This window comes from Diachasma alloeum, unplaced genomic scaffold (genome assembly GCF_001412515.2).
Source record: "Diachasma alloeum isolate Michigan unplaced genomic scaffold, Dall2.0 Dall_scaffold_01234, whole genome shotgun sequence".
Lineage (NCBI taxonomy): Eukaryota > Metazoa > Arthropoda > Insecta > Hymenoptera > Braconidae > Diachasma > Diachasma alloeum.
In genome coordinates this window covers 10,592-30,229 of record NW_021681343.1, presented here as the reverse complement: position 1 = coordinate 30,229, position 19,638 = coordinate 10,592, and the positions used below count along the sequence as shown (strand labels likewise).

The window sequence follows — 19,638 nt, the reverse complement described above, 5'->3', positions numbered from 1 at the left end:
CTGTTCCAGAGGAGACCCTAAGAAATATCCGATTTCGATCCATTGCAAGAAATGAAAATTTAAATTGACAGTCATAACTACCACACATGTTCCAAGGATATAATGATTCTCCGTAGACGCTTATCAGAAATTACTTAGTGTAAAAGAAAATATTTTCGTTTAGAAGTAATTGCTGATAAAGATCTACCAATAATATTAAACAGAATCTACATATCCGTAATTAATTTATCAATATGAAAAAAAAAACATTTTCAATAATTTTACATTCTTTTTCTTTCAATTGTGATGGGTCATAATGTAAATTCAAGTGAAATCGATAAACTCAAAAACAACTTGGAGCCCACAAAAATTTCGACCAATGTTTTTGGAACGATGAATAATCCTGATGATTCGGTGCTTCGCTTCATTCCCAGGAATTCAGTCCGAAAGCCCAGTAAAGAGCAGGGTCGCTTTAGTGAGAGTCATCCCTCCTCCACTGGTCATGATTACACGTGACCTAAAGAGCGCACTCCCATTGGCTCTTGCTAGCCAACATTTCTCCCTCTCCCAAAAAATCGGGGAGCGGCTGGGTGGCTTCGTCATCCGTTCCGTTGCTCTCGGTTGCGTCTCAGAATAGTTCCAGATGTGCCCATGTTTAGTTAATCTTTGAAGTTTTCTCTATTATCGATTACAATTTAATCGCAACGAAAATCACCGCAAAAACCAGAAAAAAAACAAACAAGAATCAACCAAAAAACATTCAAATAATCCATTCGCACTCGCCTTAATTCGACCAAAGAAACGACCATGTTGTAAAAATTTTCCTTCTTTTATATAATTAAAACGCAGAAAAATCCAATTAAACTCCAACAATCGCACCGATCGATCGTCTTTTCCATCCTCGATACATCGCCATTCAAGATTTCGCCAACCCTCTCGAATCGCGATATTACAACAAATTAACCTGAAAAATGACACGTACGAGGCAAAAAAAAGCGGAAGTTTTGCAGAGTTTCTGAAAAAGTCGAGGGGGTATTGTCCAGTGGAAGCGTAAGAAAAAAAAGCAAGATCATCGTAAACTGAATGAGAGGTCGCTTGGCCTTCCAAAAGACTACAAAGAACCATCATATCGTGTTGGATATTTGATAAAATAATAAATTAAAACGAATAAATTGAGAGAGATTAAAAAGTCATAATTGACACGTACGCATTGCTACAGAGTTGAAAAGGAAGGGGGTCACGTGACGGTCGGGTTCTAGCTCGTTTAAAAGGAGAAGGAATATTTTAAAGAAAATACGGTGTCCCCTTTTTCCCCCACTCCTCTGACCGTCGCATTAACGTGCGTCGCGAGGAGGTACTCGGCCATGCCACGTCAACTAGAATGACGTTGTTTGTCGGCGACGATCTGACCACACAAGGATTTAAAGATAACGAAATATAAAAGAAGGGGCAAAACTTGATCTTGAATCATCATTATTGATCTAAGAATTGGAAATAACGTATAATAAAGTGAAAACAACAAATGCCAATATTTTAATTGAGTGAAATATTTGAGGAAAAGAAATAACAGATTTACGGATTTAATGGTGGGGGAAAGAGTAATAGAGGACGAAAAAAGGGAAAAACAGTTTGAGAAGAGGAGAGACGAAATTTCGTACTTTTTTCGTGGTATTATTTTTTCGGAAGCACCCGTGAAAGTACCTCAATCAATGACTATTTGGGAAGAAATGATAATTATTAGATTCATCAGGGTCGAGTGTCGGGTAGATTTTGTCGTTGAAAATATTAGTGGCGGATATTAGTTATTTATGAAATTAATTGAAATAGGGAAAATTCACGCAGTCACATTCTGATCGGCGGTGAAAATAGGAGTTTAATTGTTGATAGTTAAAACTATTTATTGATTTTCAAAAGTTCAAGGTCGTAGTCGAATATGGCACTAGAGAGTGTTACCGCGGCCGAAACACTGATCCAAAGGTTTGCTTAATTCTCATTTTCTTTTTCGAAAAACAAAAAACAATTGAGCAGAATGGATTCGACCGTGGAGGGAAAATGTCTTCAATGAATTTATATATTTTCTTTTATGGTCATGAAAATCTCTATTGTGGTATTGATGCGCAGTGAACGTCATAGTAAATCGGAATAAGCAACATAAAAATAGAAACGAAATTTTTTTAACGAAAAATTTTCACTTCCTCTTGTCACTGAATCTCCAGAAGATAATATAATAACTATATTTTTAGCCGCGTTGCCTAATGTTTTGCATAGGGTTAAGCTTCATGCATAATTGGTTGGTTTGCGTCAAGCTTATCCCGCTCGAAGCTCCGGGAAATAGAGCCAGTACGTCATATTAATCGATTTTTTCATGGGCGTACAACTATATGATAAAGCCATGCGGGAGATACAGAGGTTAAAACATTTTTTTTACATATTTTCAAAGGCTTTTTTAAAAAGCGGAAACACTACATTCGTTATTCCTTTTTGTCCAATTTCATTTCAATTTTCTCTTCACGGTCGAACACGCTGCGGTGCCCCAATCAGCCAGACATATATGAACAACAGACCTGAAAACATCTGTCAGGACGGAAAAAAGAGGGATAACATGATGTCACGCAATTGACCCCTCTTGTTTTGTTGTCACTGTTCTGAATACACTTGACTAACCCATACAGTTCTGTGTAACTGATGAACAAGTAGTATATAGGGTATTTAGCGACAGTATGACAATCAAAAAGTACTTTCCGTATTATTTAACATTAATGGACCAAATTACTTTCTACTTGAACATTTTCTTAATTGAATAAAACTTTTGATCAACAATTTTATGACATTTTTCTCTGCTGATGAAATGGTGATGTTCATGAAATGATAACGAAAATGATGTTCTATGAAAAATAATGACAATTATGCAACACATGATGATTGATGAACGAATGAAATGAATGATGCTCCACAGAAACTGGTAAGAAGAAAATCAATTTTCAAGTATTTTCCTGAGTCCAATAGGATGATTGGTGATTATTCTTTTTTAACGCTTATTAATTGATTCATAATTCAATCAAATAATTTTTTATTAGAGACCATTAAAAGTTGAAAGTTTTAGTCGTTATTGGGTGCATCGGCCAATAACAAATGAAAGATTGATACAGAATACAGAATTAATCCAAAAGAGAATTGAAATGACATTATTACTTTTTGTTCTTCTGTATTAATATTTTTTATTTCAAATAAATTTTGCTTCGAGGCCTTATTGATCGGTTCCGTATTGCCAGATGTTTGGCTTTGTGGTGAATGATCGACGTTTTTTAACCGAGCAGTACACACTGGATCTCAGTACAGTCCAGTTCATGAAGGACTAGAAGAGTATTATCTTTTCCTATAGAAAGTACTCCTCTGTCCCGTTCATCTTGCCTTTTCCGTTTTAATGAAATTTCCAAAAAGATGGTAGGAATAGATGAATAAATAGTGGTATTGCGCATAATCGTTGGCTTGACAACTGGGAAATTGTGAATTATTAATTCATTATATGACACGAATTGCTGGGTCATTTATTGATAAAGTCAAATGGAAGTCGATTAAGGAAGAAAATTAAAAATGTTAAATATTGGCAACTATTAATATGCAGGATAAATAGGTACCGGGCTTTTTCGAATTCAAGAGGAGATCAATCAGAGGCGTTCAATAGAATCCAATGAAAAAGTCTTCATGTTTTTAGGAAATATCGATGAATTGAGATAATGGAAAAAATGAAAAATTATTGATGTTTAAGTGAAGACTATTTGAGCATCATGTGTCAGCATATCATCTCGTTATTATCGTAATGTTCATCACTTGATGGAGCAGAGAAAAATGCATATGAAAATGAAATCCAGAAATTCCAGAAGTAATGTTTCTTTTTCTTCATAAGCAGCAATACGGCTAACAATGATTTGGAGGACGGAGAAATTCCCTCTGATGAAGATGATGAACCCATACCAGTACCAGTCAAAACCCCTGATCCATCGACAATCTTAAAGTTCGAGTCTCATAGGGAAAAAAATACAGAATCAAAATCGAGTAAAAGTAAGGGTAAATCATCGGCTAGCAATACGTCTGGTAGTGGTACAGGAGGAAGTAAATCCGACAGATTTACTAAGTATAAAAATCCATCGGAAGATTGGGCTGGTGATGTTGAGAAGGCCATCAAGGCTGCTTTGGATGGGGAAAATAAGAAAGAAGAGAAGAGTAAGGGAAAAAACTCTTCTAGTAGGAGTAAAAATAGGAAGAGGAGTCGAGATGAGAAGGAGGAGGACCGAAATAAAGAACAGAAGGTTTGTTTATTTTTCTTGTGGTAAGAGAAGCAAGCAAAAAGGCTTAATCCTTCGTACGAAAATAATTTTATATTGAAGTAGTAGCGCGTGATAGGTTGATTCATGGTGTTCTGATATTAATGAGAATTAACTCAAGAAAGATTCGTTAAGACATTGTATCAGCAACAAAAAACGTTTCTTTCCGAAATCACTCATTTCCGAGATAATTACATGATTAATAACGACGTTATGTTTTTGCAGTTATCTCATCTTCAGAAATTATTCTTCTTTCAAGTAAATTGTAGTTTTTAAAGCCGGGATTGCAGACGGATTTTTAATGATGTAACATTTGAAGTTCAGCGCATTGGTGCTCTACGATTTTTGAAGAAGAATAAAAAATTCCCCCATTTTTTACGCACGTTTATTATTGTTTTGATGCTATTTATGTAGAGCCAACAGCTGAATTCACGACAAGAACTTTTCAATTTAATAATCGCCATCTTTGTTAGTAAAAATCTGAATTGGCAGTGAAATTTAAAAACAATGAAGCCAAATGTCAAATCTCCAATTCCACACCATCAGGATATTATTTCTAGAGCCAAAGATTTTTCTAATGAAGAATTTCTCCTCGTTATTTTTCGGTTATACTTGAACCGTGTCTCACTCTACTGATGACGTACTGCTAAAAAAAAAGTATGATTATATTTTTGACCTATTTATCAATATAGAATTCCCATTCTTAAAGAAAAAGGGAGCAAATCTTCTAGTACTTTTCTCAATTTTCTGCAAATAATTGGTAAAATATAATGAGTTGAAGATGGAAACGATGGGCTTTAGAAGATAATGTTAGCATATCGTTCTGATAGCTGAAAAAAGTTACTGCCATAGAAGTGTCGCTGCGTTTTGACATCGATTCTGGAGATAATGATCTACTCCAATAATAAATTCAATGATCAGAATATTCTTGTATTAATTGAATCATTCTTTTCGGCTCATTTGTTTGTTTCTTATATTTATTTATATATTCATATTCCCGATTGTTGATTCTTCAACAGAAACGACGGCTGAGTGAAGAGGAAAATGGTAATGTTGATGATGATGAGTTTATGTTCGTGCGAGGCGCCTCTCCAGTAGTAAATAGAAAAGATCTTCATGATTCAAGCCCCCCTCGTCGTTCCCATGAACGTGAAAATTTCGATAATAATTCGGACAGAGATTCGGAGGAACGATCAAATAGACATCGTGACGAGAAACGTGGTAACAATCGAGGCTCAACACCCAGAAGATCTGGAAAAAATGAACGAGCTGGGAAAAATAAAGGTCGAGGGAGCGCAAGGAACGAGCGGAATGGAAGGAGGACTCAAAATAATGAACACAATCAGGACCCAGACTCAATTTGCGTATATTTTATGCAGGGAAAGTGTCACCGAGGTGATGATTGTCCATTTTCACACAATGCACTTCCTCCTAGGAAAATGGAACTTTGTAAATTTTACCTTATGGACTGTTGTGCTAAGAGGGATAAGTGTCTGTATATGCATCACGATTTTCCATGCAAATTTCATCATACTGGCCTTAAATGTGCAGCTGGATCGAACTGCAAATTTTCTCATGAACCTCTCAATGATCAGGTAAAGTTGGAATTCACAATTAATGCGTTAAACTGTATTGAAGTGTTAGAATCTAACAAGTCGATTCATCTTTTACATCATAACCGTTTACACTGAGAAATAAATGGTTTAATCCGAGTATCAATTTCGAGTTACTAACTTTTAAAAATTCTGGTTTTAATAATTCATACTTTTACGATTTTTCATGAGGAAATACAAATTTTTGGGAATTTTCTCAGTTAAATGTTATGGAAAATGGACCCGATGAGGTCCGGGTATTATTTCTTTCAAACGATATCTGAATGGTTTTTCGATTCTTTGGATTCTTCCCTTGACGTATTTATAAAATTCTTTTGATGCACTGCATATCGATTGTAAATCACAAAAATATTTTTTAGTACGGGAATAATATTAAGAATGTATTCCCCTCTTCAATCAACTTCCCTAATTTTTTAGGTTTTCGGCAAAATGTTGATAGAATTGATGTAAAAAAATATCGCGTTTTTGTGTTCTACCATTTTTTTTTATAATTCACTAACTTTCATTATCGTGCAACTAATTTTCTCCTTTTTTTATAAACTTTGGGAAATCCACAAAACTCTAGAAAAAAACGCATAATAGTGGTTGGGCGGTAGTGAAATTTCGTATATCATCAAGTCATGATGAAACATGTAATACTTTACTTGTTTCGCGTCAATGCAATCAAGAGTTTGCCGGAAATAAAAAACAATGATTTTGTCGCAAATTTTTCCAAGTTCTGCTTCTTTGCTCAGCCCAAATTATAGGTGAAAACACAAGATAAAAAGACGAATGAGAGATCTTGAAGTTTGTTCTTTTTTTTCGTTTTGAAAACAAAAGTGTTTTGTTCAATTCTACTTGAAAGGCACTCTTCAACACAAAAAAAATATTCAAAAATATAGATTTCGTTCGAAATTTCCACGTTTCAAAGCAAAGGTCATTTTTCATGTATCTATTTATTTTGTTACAAAAAAAAGTCAAAGGAAAGTTTCAATTACCAATGTCGGGGCGTACTTCACCGTTGTAACATTTTTTTGTTTCTTCATCGTAAAATTATCGTCATCGTAAATCATTCTTGGACGTTTTTTCACTAGTTTTACTGAAAAACCTAAAAATCGCAAAACAGACAATGTTGTTCAGACTCTAATCAGTTCTAAGTTACGTGGAAACACATCGATTACGTAAAAAAAATGGAATCCAATCATTCATTCGAAGAAATTGTTGGATAAAATTTTATGCACATGCACACACACACATTCCTCCTAAAAACTTCATAGAAAATTACTAGAGGTAATCAAACGAGGAGATATCATGACATTTTGAGTTTTGGTTCTCGGGGCCATTGCAATAACTACCCGATATAAATCGGCGAGCTAAAAATTGACTGCAAGGAGGCAATGCATTCTCAATATGACTTTTAAGAATTTTTCAATGACGCTCTCATTCTGACAGAACAATGATTCGCTATGTAAAAATATTAATCAAAAGTGAGGAATTGAGCTAACACTCATGTTATCGGAGTCAAAAATAATTTCCGCGTATTTATTTATCAATTCCTCGCGGAAAAGGTAACTTACTGTTTGCCCTGGTTTTTACATGGCAAATTGTGGTGGCACGTCAAAATAGCCTTGTAAAAATATCCGGGAAAAAATATCCAGATTGAACATATCCTCCGCAAAATGATCCGAAGCCAAATTTATCCTTGTGAAAAAAGATTCCTGGGCATAAGATCCACCATTTTCTTTTGTATGGAATTGTATTATCATTGAAAAAAATCATAGAAAAAGTTTTTTAATTGGAATTGAACAATAACAATAACATTTTTTTAGAATTTGAATTGAACAATATGTACAAATATTTTCAACGAGTATTTTTAACAATTAACATGATTCACAGAAGTTATTATTCATAATATATGGTATCAACATAGAGAGAAGAGATGACGTGGACATCCAATATTAATTGATGATTTTCGTGGCAAAACAAAAAGTCAAGAACATATAACGTACACATACACACATATTAACATGTCAGGAATATCAGTTTTTTCAGGAGACCACCGCAAATGGTTTAAAAAAACACTCACTAATCGATATTATATGCTATACCACTTAAATAATCTATAATGTTTTTGCTGGGAAAATCGTTAACTACTCTCATGATGCATGCATCGTAATCTCGATATTTTCTCCTTTTTCGTGGTGATGGAACTCCTGCATTTAATTGCTCCATTATCGCTTCATTTAATCCTTGTTCAGTTTGCAGTAAACCGATGAATTTTCACAATGATACATGTGATGATTGGGCTTTGCTGTTGAAGGCATGATGCCAGCCTTCAACAGCATTATTAGTCCTAGCTGTCCCATTCAATACTGACTAAATTTCGGGTGACTGGTAAACTCGAAAATAAACATGAACACAGCGAAAAAAAGATATACTTATTATTGCGGTTTGAATTTGTTTATTGGATGGAATCATAGTTTATTTGAAAACATTTTCTAGCGGATATTTTCGGGGATATTTTTGTATGCGGATATATTTTCAGCGGATAAAAATGTCATAAGATAATTTTGCTCGCGGATCTTTTTTTCGCAGATATTTTTTCCAGAATATTTTGATGCGGATCTTATTGTTGCGGGAATTTTCCTTATCCAAATGTCAGCCAATAGAATTTCACTATTCGACTGTTATTTAATATAGTCAACACGGTATTCAGCTGATAATTTTTGATAATTCGACTGGTAATTTTTCATGTTGACTATATTTGTGGAAAACAAAAGATTCTGTGGTCGAGTGAACCCCTGGTTGGAACTGTCAGATGGTTTTTGTCTCATAGGGCAATTCTTTTGGCCGACATTTGAATGGGAAAATTTCCTCCCGAATACTACTCGAGCTTCAAAATTAATCGAGTAATTCCCTCAAGGTTCTCTGCACACAAACGAAGTCGTCAAGTTTTTCACGAAAAACCACTCGTGCTTCGCACTCGTGATTTTTTTTATTAACCTGAAAAACTTGACTCTTTCGTTTGTTTGCAACGAACCTATGGGGAATTGCTCGATAATTTTGAAGCTCTCGTGGTATTACTTGTGGATATTTTGATATGGAACCCAAATTGCTTTCTCTATGGTAGAAGTATAATCGACAAATAATTTAAAAAAATACTAATTGTAATACAGGGAAACTTTAGTGATGAATGGCTTATGTTTAGTGCACCTAAATGGTTTTTCCAGTGTGCCAAAGGTTCCATGACTATTTAACACAAAACAAATTCAACACACAAATTAAACACGCTCCAACTCAATACAAGCCCAACTCAACACACAACAATTCAACACAAAACCAACTCAACACAGAACAAATTCCTCACAACATGAATTCAACAATACATTCACTCAATACATAATCAATGAGTTTATTTGCTTCTTCATAAAAAATTCATATGTAGATTGATCACTACAAAATTCGTATAGTAAATAGAAAACTCTTCATTCCGATTCAAACACAAGCAAGTAAAAGGCCTCGCTCCTGTTTACAAATTCCCGTAGAATAAAAATATGTGACGCTGCCCGAAATGTATGTGCTGAATGAAGTTCGTGTTAAAAAAACTATGTGTTGACAAAACAATGTGTTCAATACACTATATGTTGACTTAACAATGTGTTGAATTGACTGTGTGATGAACAAAATTTGTGTTCAATAGGCTGTGTGTTGAGTTGATGTGTTGTGTTGAATTTGCATAGTGTTAAATAGTCCTGCCACCTCAGAATCACAAAAGGGCAATGACCTTCAAAAGCCTCGAAATGGCACAATTGTGCTAAATTTTCGGTGGTGATAACTCTTGTTTGAGAATTTTTTTCTGTTCTACTAGTGTAGTTTAGTGATAAAAAATCATAAAAAATCTGTCATTTTTAATTATTGCTTATTCATCTTTATTTATAGTCCCATAAATTCCTGCCAGATAATTCACTCTCAATATTACACTCTTCCCTAAAATAATCCATAATTTTTTTTGTTTTTTTCTGTATTTTTTATTTATTTTCTTTTTGTAATCTTCACTTACACACATGTAACATCGCAGAATGAACCGAAAGGTTCCAATGCATATCAATAAAATCAATTCATAATTAAAATAATATCATTCAACAAAATGTGCAGAGCCGGTTTTTTAAAGGTGTACCACGTAACAGTTGAATAGACGTAGACCACTTAATCTATTGAATTGCGAAAACGTTGTTTTGTACCCATCAATAGGTGTTGAAAACCCTGGATTCATACCGCGATATATCATGTTTTAATAACAGCATTCCCCATTACTGTTTCTTGATAATCTTTTTTTTTTTTCATTTCTAGGTGAAGAATATTTTACTTAAACACTTGGAGACTGCCCCCAAAGAGATCTTAGGTGACTTCCCTCGACTGAGCCGAGAAAGGGCCTTAATGATGATTAACAGTACAGTTCGGAATCAAACTCAGGGTCCTGAGGAGAACTCACAGAAGATTCCGAGTCTCTTTGATGTTAGTCTCAATTCCTTAAATTCTCAAGGAAACGACTCCTCCGCCGAAAAGGACAACGACACTCCTACCGAGTCCCAGAAACGATCGAACTCCTCCAAAGACAAAAAATCAGTTGGCAAGAAGACCCGATGGGGTTCCGACGATGACCGCGTCCCCTTGGAGCAAATAGTACTCCTACAAACAGTGAATCAACTTGGTCTGAATTTGCCAAATGTCGCTCTGAGCCTAGCAATGCAACAGCACCAGCAGATCCAACAGCGTCTGTTAATCCAACAGTGCATCGCAGCAAATATGGACTTCTACAATGAGATCCAGGGAAATACAGTGCTAGAAGGTAAAACCAAACTGAAAGGGGACCCGAAAGACTCTGACGAAACTCCATCGAAATCTTCCGAGAATCACTCAATCTCCAGAGACATTGACTTGAGACAACTCCTAGCAAACGCGATGCCGAAGACTTCTCAATCCTTAAGTCTAGCTGAAGAGGCAGCGAATCTATCAACATCTAAATTCGATGATGAAAGTGATCGTGAAGAAGAGTCAAACCTGGTCATCGAAGTTCCAGCTGATGAAGAGGATAAAAAGAAAGATGTGGAGGGGTATCAAAGGTATAAAACACTTCAAAACCTCACAAGTTCAGACCTGAATCCGAGAGGTTCTCCCAAATCATATGTTGGAGGCCGGGAACCGTCACCAAACTTGCCAAAAACTGCCCAAGAATTATTCTTGAGGATTCAACAGCAACAGAGAGCAGCTGGAGACAGTCTCATCACCTCTGATGAAAAATCAGCAGTGGAGAATGCCTTAAAAGATCAGGAAGAATGGTATTCTGATGAGTCTGAGAACGAGAACAACGACGATGATGATGATGAGGATGGTAATCTGCAGATAGTTTTGAAGGACAATCAGAAAGATGAGAAGAGTGAAGGAGGTAATCAGCTCAGTCCAACTCAAGAAAATACCCTTCTGCCCTCCATAATCGTCCCTCAACCAGCTCCTATCGTCGATAAACTCGGGGATTTGAGCAAAATCGATATCAGTGCTGAAGTGACCAAGCTCCTGTCTTCCATAAAGCCCCAAGTTAAACGAAGCCTTGAAGAGTCTTCCAAGGAGGATGAGAAGTCAAGAACAAATTCTCCAGATTCGTCGGAGACATTGTCTTCCGTAGTTAAATTGGAGAACGAGGTGCTCAGCCCGAAATCCTCACCCTCCACGAGCACAGTGCCAGTCTCCAGAGACCCGAGAATGTCTAGAGATCCTCGTCAACGAAGAATGGAGGAGACCAAACCTAATAGTCCAAGTATATCAGAGTGTAGAAAACCAGAATCTAGAACTTTAAGATTAGAAACGAGTATCTACTCATCTGGGATCACTTCATCGGACTACATACATGGTATGGACACAGACTTTCGAGCTAGACTGGACCAGGATCATCGAAGGAAAGATATGGATTTGAGACAACGATTTCAAGATTTTGGAGATACGGATTTGAGAATAGCAGGCTTCGAAAGTGGGAGATCTGATATTGACTTGAGACAAATGTTGACGTTACCATTTAAACCTGCACCATCTCATGTACCTTGCACGGAGATTGATGCCAGCATCGCCTCACATGTGCCATTATCATACAAAGTCTACGTTGTGGACATTCCAAGGCCCAATTACACTGGTCTTAAGCTAACCAAGAATGACGCAGCAGTGAAACACGATCCTAGGCTGCGTAAAATCTTCAGACTATCTAAGAACGATACACCTGACTCCCCAATGTCTCCACCTCCAGTGAAACAAATACCTGATACTCCAAAGTCTCCTCCTCAACTACGTGCAGACCCGAGGAGAAAAGCTCTGGAAATATCTAATCAAATTCCTGGAAATTCAATGTTGCCAGGTATTCCTCAGAGTTCTAGTGACATTTCAATTGGCTTAGGGGGTTCCGTAATGACAGGACCAAGTCTCAATATGGGGATGGGCCAGAATCCAATGCTAGGGGGCATGAACTCAATCTCAGGAATGCTAAATACGCCCATTCAGCATTCCCCAGGCATCCCCATGGGGATCTCTGGGATTCCTAATTCAATCCCTCAAAGTGGCCCTTCGATGCAACAGAATCAGATAGGATTTGATTCACGGTTTGTCCAAAGGAATGGAGGACCCGGTTTACTCGGTCCGGCCCCTGCGTTGTACTCCGATGTTGGCCCAAATTATGATCAAACTTTCCCAGGCAATAATTTCAATAATTTTGGACCTAGTGCCAATGAATCGATGATGTCATTTGGGCCATCAAGTCAGATGAATTTTGGGACTAATGGACCTGACTGGGTAGGAGGTAATGGAACGAACCCAGGGAGAAGTCGAGGGAGAGTGCGGAGAAGAAACAGAAATCGGGCGAATCCCAATAATGCAAACAGAGGGAACAGGTCGCCTCAGTAGATATCTAAGATCACGATTAAAAAAACATGCAATTATGAACAAAGTTTCATTTCATTAATATTGAACAAACTATTGAGGATAGCTCAATGTAAACGTAATCCAGTGATTCAATTACGTATTCATCATTTTTTTCTAACAAGTTCGTCATAAGTTCATAATAATCACATTATGAAGGAGAGCATAATTTAATGATTATTATTATTACATTATTATCATTATTATTATTATGTCTGATTGACAATTTTTTTCAAGTACAATAATAAATTGTTTTATAAAATTAATCGAAAATTGTCACGAGGTGTCATTCTTCATCTTCAAGCATTATTTAGAATCATGATGGCTCAAGTATTTTTATCACTATTTGAAGTTACTCGGGATTGATACCTGCGGTGCAAGTCAAAATAAGATAGTTATGGGCTAATAACTTCCATTAGATATTATGATTGCATATTGGTGATAAGTGATCACTTGAAATTGGTTGAGTCATCTTATTTTTCATTATTTATAATGTAAATCGTCTCAAATACAAATGATTGGACAGAATATTCACTCATGAAGATGTAACTGTAATTTACATGGATAGTAACATTTTATATCTTTCTGTAAATAGGCGAAAAAATTCTGTATATTCTATTGTTGTACATGAAATGCTTTCTTCTCTTTTTTTTCAACTATGGATGATTATTAGAAATAAGTAATTATCGAGGAATTGTATTACCTCAAACAGTTGAATTTATTCGTTTTTTTATTGACATACGAAGGATTAATGATTAGACACAGAAAACCAATGTACATTATCAATATTTGAAAAATATATTTGTATAGATATGGATTCAATTAATTGGTTATTCATCATTTGTAATCCTATTCTATTTAACATTGCTTCTGTAGTGGAGTAGTGAACTTTAATTATCAACTCTCGAACATACTGGCTAACTATGTATTGATTTGTAGATGACTAACTTTGCAACGGGTCATCATATTTTTGGATATTTTGTTCTAATATCAAAACATTATCGGAAATTTCGTAGTCAACAAGCCATGGGAAATCAACTCATTCTGGTACCTTTTCCAACTTTATTGCTTAATTATAATTATCATTCAATGATTATTAATCACCGTATGAGAAAAAATCATCTGTCCTTTTTGATTGCGAAGAGTGGAAAATTTACACTGGTAGTTTGACTTGTTATTTACAATGTCTTATTATAGTTGGCGAGCATTTTTGTGAATTGTTTTTCATCATAATTAAAAGATGAATGTATTTACGATTACAATTTGTTCTATTTCAGTGAGCCACTGATGTAAGGGGTTCAGCTCGGATTGATCCAAGGTCCAGACGCGAATCGATTTCATCGTCCAATTCTCCCACAATTGCTCTGGAGGAAGAAAGTTAGAAACAGTGCATAAAAATTGATTGCAATCATTAATATTCCAGTTTGGTGAGACTATTTACATCATTCACAGATCAAACTCTGGCCTTACCCGCGACTCTATTGCAGTGATGGTTCTGCAATACCGAGTAGATCCCACTCATCAATGGTGTAAATAGTCACTCCAATCCAATTAATATCATTAAGTCCGAAAAAATACGTTCCTAGAATTATTTTACTTAGTGTAAGAGCTAATGTACCATTACACTTGCATGTGTCCAATTTGCTGTGTTCCAAGAAGTATGTCCATAGTTATTAATTTTTGGAAACCAAAAAATTCGCGGCACTGCACAACATAGAAATGGAGTGATTGAAGGTTTTTGATTTCCAAAAATCAATAACAGTGGATTCTGTATTCAACACACAAAAGGGGTTTTACTATCGCTTAAACGCAATTATTTGGAGTCAGCAAAATGCGAGTAAAAAGCTCAAAAAATGTAAAATATACCACTAGGTCAATATAAATTTCGGATCTAGAGAGGTAAAGTAAAGGAGTCATCCTCCTGTTTGTAGAACATTATCATGCTGGCAAAATATTTTTAGGTGAATTGATATAAACGAATGTCCCAGTCAAAAATGAGCATTATAATCACATGAGTCATGAAATACTTTCATGGGTTTAATATTGCAAGGAACTATTTCTCAATATTATTCAGTTTAATTACTTACACATTATCTCCTCTAATTATATGCAAGCCCAAAACAACTTGTTCAACTCCCTGTGTTAAGCTATAGACTCGTTCGTGAGATTCATCGAGAATTAGATTAATCGTCTGATCAAATCCCTTCAGTGTTCCCTGAAATCGTTTATGTCATAGACTATCATAAAATTACGGAATTTTGAAATATTGAATAGGATATTGTAGTGATTCTCTTACGATGAAATTTCGTCCATCTGATGTGATGATTGACACAGTATCTAAAACAATAATCAAGGCTAGATAGTGTAGAATAAACGAAATGAAATTGATCTAATTTAATTATGAAGAAAAAGGATACGATTCACGTAGCTTTCTAGTCCCGATGCCATTGTTGTTGAATTACTTTGTCAATTATAAATTTTTAGATTGTTATTGAGCTTTTATGAATATGGGGTACCGAGAAAATGTTTGCAACTAAATATTAGAATGATAAGGATGGGTTATATGGAGCACGAATTGAAAAAACAGAAGCTTAAATTGAAGTTAAGAAGCTGAAATTGATTGAGACACTTCCTGATAACCTTAAAAAATCAAAACAGCTGATATTTTTGAATTTATTTCACTAGCGCCATTCCGGCTTAACAGAATACATTTGGCCAAATAACGTCTGTCCCACCTGAAGGTGGTTCCCCCGTGTTACCCTTATGAGAGAACCAACTTCATGTCGGACAGAACTTATTTGGCCGAGTGTATATAGACATAAGAGTTGTCCACAATTAAGGGTGGATTTCACTCTCCGCTAAAGCTCAAGCAGCACAGTCCTGGAGGGTATCTGCAAGTATACCAAAAAGGCTGTCTAATGTCTGTCCAAAAAGGTAACTTGTGTCTAGAAGTTACCTAGAAGTCAGCTAAAAGTTATCGTATGACTGCAAGATACCTTTTGGACGGACATTAGTCTGCCTTTTTGGTATACTTTCAGATATCTTTCGCAAAGTGTGCTACTTGGGAGTTAGCGACACGCATGTGACATGCCGCCAAAGTTAGCGATAGCTGAAAATAGCGGGGAAATTCAAACTGCGGAAACTAATAATGAGAATTTTCATTATCTATTGCAACTGAAACTGTGAAAGATGTGAATATAAGGGAAGAATGTAACATAACAGAACACCTGAAACCCCCCTTAGGTTGGGTCATCTTCTGGAACTCGGGTTTTTCTGTTACATAGTGGAATTTTGGTAATTCACTTGTAGATGATGAAAAACGTAAATGAATGGTCAAAACTCCCTAACCTACTGATCAGTAGCAGTCAGGAGAATCATACCTTGCGAGGGTTAAGCGTCGTAAGGATTATATCTGAAAACAGGGGGAGGTAGGAGAATCTCAAAGATAAAACGACCACAGGGGTCAATCGGGAGACGCAAACGGGACAATCACAAGGGTCTAATAATCAACCACAAGAGGTAGGCAGGATGACCACAAGGGTCGAAACATCATAAATCGAGTGAAATAATAAGAAATGCTAGTTGGTCTTTCTTATGGAGTTTTTGACTGTTTATTTACGTTTTTCGCCACCCAAGTAGCAAATCTTACGAAAGATACCTGAAAGTATACCAAAAAGGCAGACTAATGTCCGTCCAAAAGATATCTTGCAGTCATACGATAACTTTTAGCTGACTTCTAGGTAACTTCCAGACACAAGTTACCTTTTTGGATAGACATTAAACAGCCTTTTTGGTATACTTGCAGATACCCTCCAGAACTGTGCTGCTTGGGCATCTACAAGTGAATTACTAATATTCCACTATGTAGCATAGAAAAACCCGAGTTCCTGAAGATGATTCAACTTGGGGGGGGGGNGGGGGGGGGGGGGGGGGGGGGGGGGTTATAGATTTTGTTATGTTACGTTCTTCCCTTACATTTACATAATTCATAGTTTCAGTTGCAATAAATAATCAAAATTTGTATTATTAGTTATTGCAATTTGAATTTCCCCGCTATTTTCACCTGTCGTTAACTTTTGCGACATGTTGCAAATACATGTAGGTAACGAAAGATGCAAATGCGTCACATGACCCGTAATATGACCGTCACATGACTAGGCGTTCGTGACGGCTGTCACAATTCCCCCTCGCCCTTCTGTGACCGTCGTAACTTGTCAACAAAAAATGACAGTTATTTTTTTCTCGGTCAATTTTCAGTTGAATTTCTTTTGGCCTAATCCGCATTTTGAAATGGAAATCACGTTTTTTTTTCCATCCATACAGATGAAACTATTTTGTTTTATTCATGACCGTCACAAATTGGAAATTAGTTTGACCGTCATTATGCAACTATATAGATGGTTTGACAACAATTTGGTTACAAATGATTTGTGACAATAGTTTGGAGTTGGAAAATTTGTGCGTCACATGAGCGTCACAAGACCGGCATTTTTTGGTCATATGACGCGATCTAAAAAATGACGGTCATTTTACATCTCTATAGGTAACGTTAGCGGACCACTTGCGAGATGTGTCGCTAACTTTAGCGGAGAGGGAAAACCCACCCTTTAAGGAAAAGAGGATTGACTAAAGTAGAGGCTCAGATCTCGGGGTTCAAGTGACCCCAACCCAAGTAGCAAACCTTGCGAAAGATATCTGAAAGTATACCAAAAAGGCAGACTAATGTCCGTCCAAAAGGTATCTTGCAGTCATACGATAACTTTTAGTTAACTTCTAGGTAACTTCTAGACACAAGTTACCTTTTTGGACAGACATTAGACAGCCTTTTTGGTATACTTGCAGAAACCCTCCAGAACTGTGCTGCTTGGGAAGCCAAAAATAGTATGACTGCAACGGCGGGATTGCGCCACGGTCGAATCTGACGGCTGGGCGATCTGCCTGTGCCGGTAACTCGGCAGTATATAGCAGTCCCACTGTCACAGAGATAGTTTCGGAGGGGAACTTATGCGCTCCTCGTCCTCAACATGTTCTTAATGTTTTTCAGGTGGTTCATTTGCTGGCTAATTAATATTAAGGAATGAAACACAGACGGTGTGATGGAGAATTAAATTCTCCATCAATCGATCCCCGTTGCATCCCTTAATCTCTGTAACAAAAAAGTACAAACTACGACAAAAGTCATGGGCCAGTGAGAAAAATAATTTTCTTCTCGGCGCACAGTGACTTTTCACCATTCGCCCGCGCATTAAAAATTTTTTTCTCCCCTCCTAATTGAAATGAAGGGATGAAAAAAAGGCTGTTTGACGGAGAACTAAATTACCCATCAATTAACCCTCTTTCAACCCTTAATCTCTGTAAAAAATGGAAGAAACTGTCATGAAAATCACAGCGCAGTAAGAAAAATAATTGTTTTGCGGCGCGCAGTGACTACCGGTAATTAAAAATTCACCCCTCCCCTCCTAATTGAGATTAAGGGATGGAAAAAGAGCAGTTCGACGGAGAATTAAATTCGTCATCAATTAACCCTCTTTCGTCCCTTAATCTCTGTAAAAAATGGAAGAAACTGTCATGAAAATCACAGCGCAGTAAAAAAAATAATTGTTTTGCGGCGCACAGTGACTACCGGTAATTAAAAATTCACCCCTCCNTGGTAGTCACTGCGCGCCACAAAACAATTATTTTTCTTACTGCGCTGTGATTTTCATGACAGTTTCTTCCATTTTTTACTGAGATTAAGGGATGAAAGAGGGTTAATTGATGGGGAATTTAATTCTCCGTCGAACTGCCTTTTTTTCATCCCTTATTTTCAGTTAGGAGGGGAGAGACAAATTTTTAATTCGCGGGCGAATGGTGAAAAATCACTGTGCGCCGAGAAGAAAATTATTTTTCTCACTGACCCATGACTTTGTCGTAGTTTATATTTTTTTGTTACAAAGCTTAAGGGATGCAACGGGGATCGATTGATGGGGAATTTAATTCTCCTACTCTCATACGTGGAGAATTCTCCTAATTCTCATACGTGGATACGAGAAGTTCGAGAGAAATTGTTATCGTCTTCTCAAGTTTTAAAAACCTAAAGTGTTGTTGTAAAATATCTTCTAAGGTTTGAAAAGTAAATATAAACGTTTCGATTGGATTATCTAATTAAATTGGTGTTCGTGTTCAATTATTTTTATTCGAAAATTCCCGCACTTGTGGAGCAGAGTGCTTTAGCGCTCCACGGGCATTGGACCTGCCATCTGTTCAACGGAGAACCAGCTTGGAACGTAACATTTACCCTAGATAAATCCAATAAGCAGTATACTATTAGCCGACAAAAAAATATTTTCAAACAAATGACCCTATCGAATCGTTTGTAATTCGTTAGCAGGTCATTGTACACCCCTTTTTAACGTTTAAGAGTCAATGAGTCTTTTTAAATTAATTAATCAAGATAGTCCATGAATCTAGCCGACAAATTTTTATTTTTCAATTTTTTTTTTTCATTCGATTGCAAATTGTTTGTAGAATCCAGATCTGTCACTCTTATTGTTTAAGAGTGAATATTTCATTCATAATAATGAATTTTCTTATACCCTATGATGTGATACGGGAGGCTAAATAGTGCGTGGGTTCTCCGGCTATGTACTGTCAGTTTAAAAACAAAAAAAGAGTATCTTGTGTTCATCATTAAAATTGAGTAACTCGGCAGTCGCAGTCCCGCTGTCACAGGGACAGGTTCGGATGGGTACTTTTGTCCTCCTTGTACTCAATGTTTACTTCATATTTTTCAGTTGATTTCT

The 19,638-nt window shown here is 36.4% G+C and overlaps 2 protein-coding genes across 5 annotated transcripts; one reads left to right on the top strand and one right to left on the bottom strand.

Annotated features, from left to right (window-relative positions):
* The first annotated feature begins 588 nt into the window (after nucleotides 1-588).
* LOC107046236 lies at nucleotides 589-13,682 on the top strand. 4 transcript variants are annotated; one of them, XM_015268812.2, is made up of 4 exons: nucleotides 589-1,956; nucleotides 3,890-4,289; nucleotides 5,324-5,899; nucleotides 10,247-13,682. In XM_015268812.2, exons 1-4 carry the CDS (start codon nucleotides 1,913-1,915, stop codon nucleotides 12,839-12,841), a joined length of 3,615 nt encoding a protein of 1,204 aa, XP_015124298.1. In that variant the 5' UTR covers nucleotides 589-1,912; the 3' UTR covers nucleotides 12,842-13,682. The 4 variants fall into 4 exon arrangements, with proteins under 4 accessions (XP_015124298.1, XP_015124297.1, XP_015124300.1 ...); XM_015268811.2 differs by having other exon boundaries at nucleotides 3,887-4,289; XM_015268814.1 differs by lacking the exon at nucleotides 589-1,956 and adding an exon at nucleotides 2,642-2,713.
* Nucleotides 13,683-13,898: 216 nt separating this feature from the next.
* LOC107046237 (U6 snRNA-associated Sm-like protein LSm8) lies at nucleotides 13,899-15,650 on the bottom strand. The gene is made up of 4 exons (XM_015268815.1): nucleotides 15,274-15,650; nucleotides 15,153-15,193; nucleotides 14,944-15,071; nucleotides 13,899-14,220 (listed from the first exon to the last, which is right to left on the bottom strand). Exons 1-4 carry the CDS (start codon nucleotides 15,302-15,304, stop codon nucleotides 14,130-14,132), a joined length of 291 nt encoding a protein of 96 aa, XP_015124301.1. The 5' UTR covers nucleotides 15,305-15,650; the 3' UTR covers nucleotides 13,899-14,129.
* Between the last annotated feature and the right edge of the window lie 3,988 nt (nucleotides 15,651-19,638).

Coding starts and splice junctions, on each gene's coding strand:
- LOC107046237 (XM_015268815.1), bottom strand. CDS start 15,304: ATGGCATCGGGACTAGAAAGCTACGTGAATC. Junction 15,072..15,152: donor CAGATGGACGAAATTTCATC/GTAAGAGAATCA, acceptor AAACGATTTCAG/GGAACACTGAAGGGATTTGA. Junction 14,221..14,943: donor ATAATTAGAGGAGATAATGT/GTAAGTAATTAA, acceptor TTCTTCCTCCAG/AGCAATTGTGGGAGAATTGG.
- LOC107046236 (XM_015268811.2), top strand. CDS start 1,913: ATGGCACTAGAGAGTGTTACCGCGGCCGAAACACTGATCCAAAG. Junction 1,957..3,886: donor GCCGAAACACTGATCCAAAG/GTTTGCTTAATT, acceptor TTTCTTCATAAG/CAGCAATACGGCTAACAATG. Junction 4,290..5,323: donor ACCGAAATAAAGAACAGAAG/GTTTGTTTATTT, acceptor ATTCTTCAACAG/AAACGACGGCTGAGTGAAGA.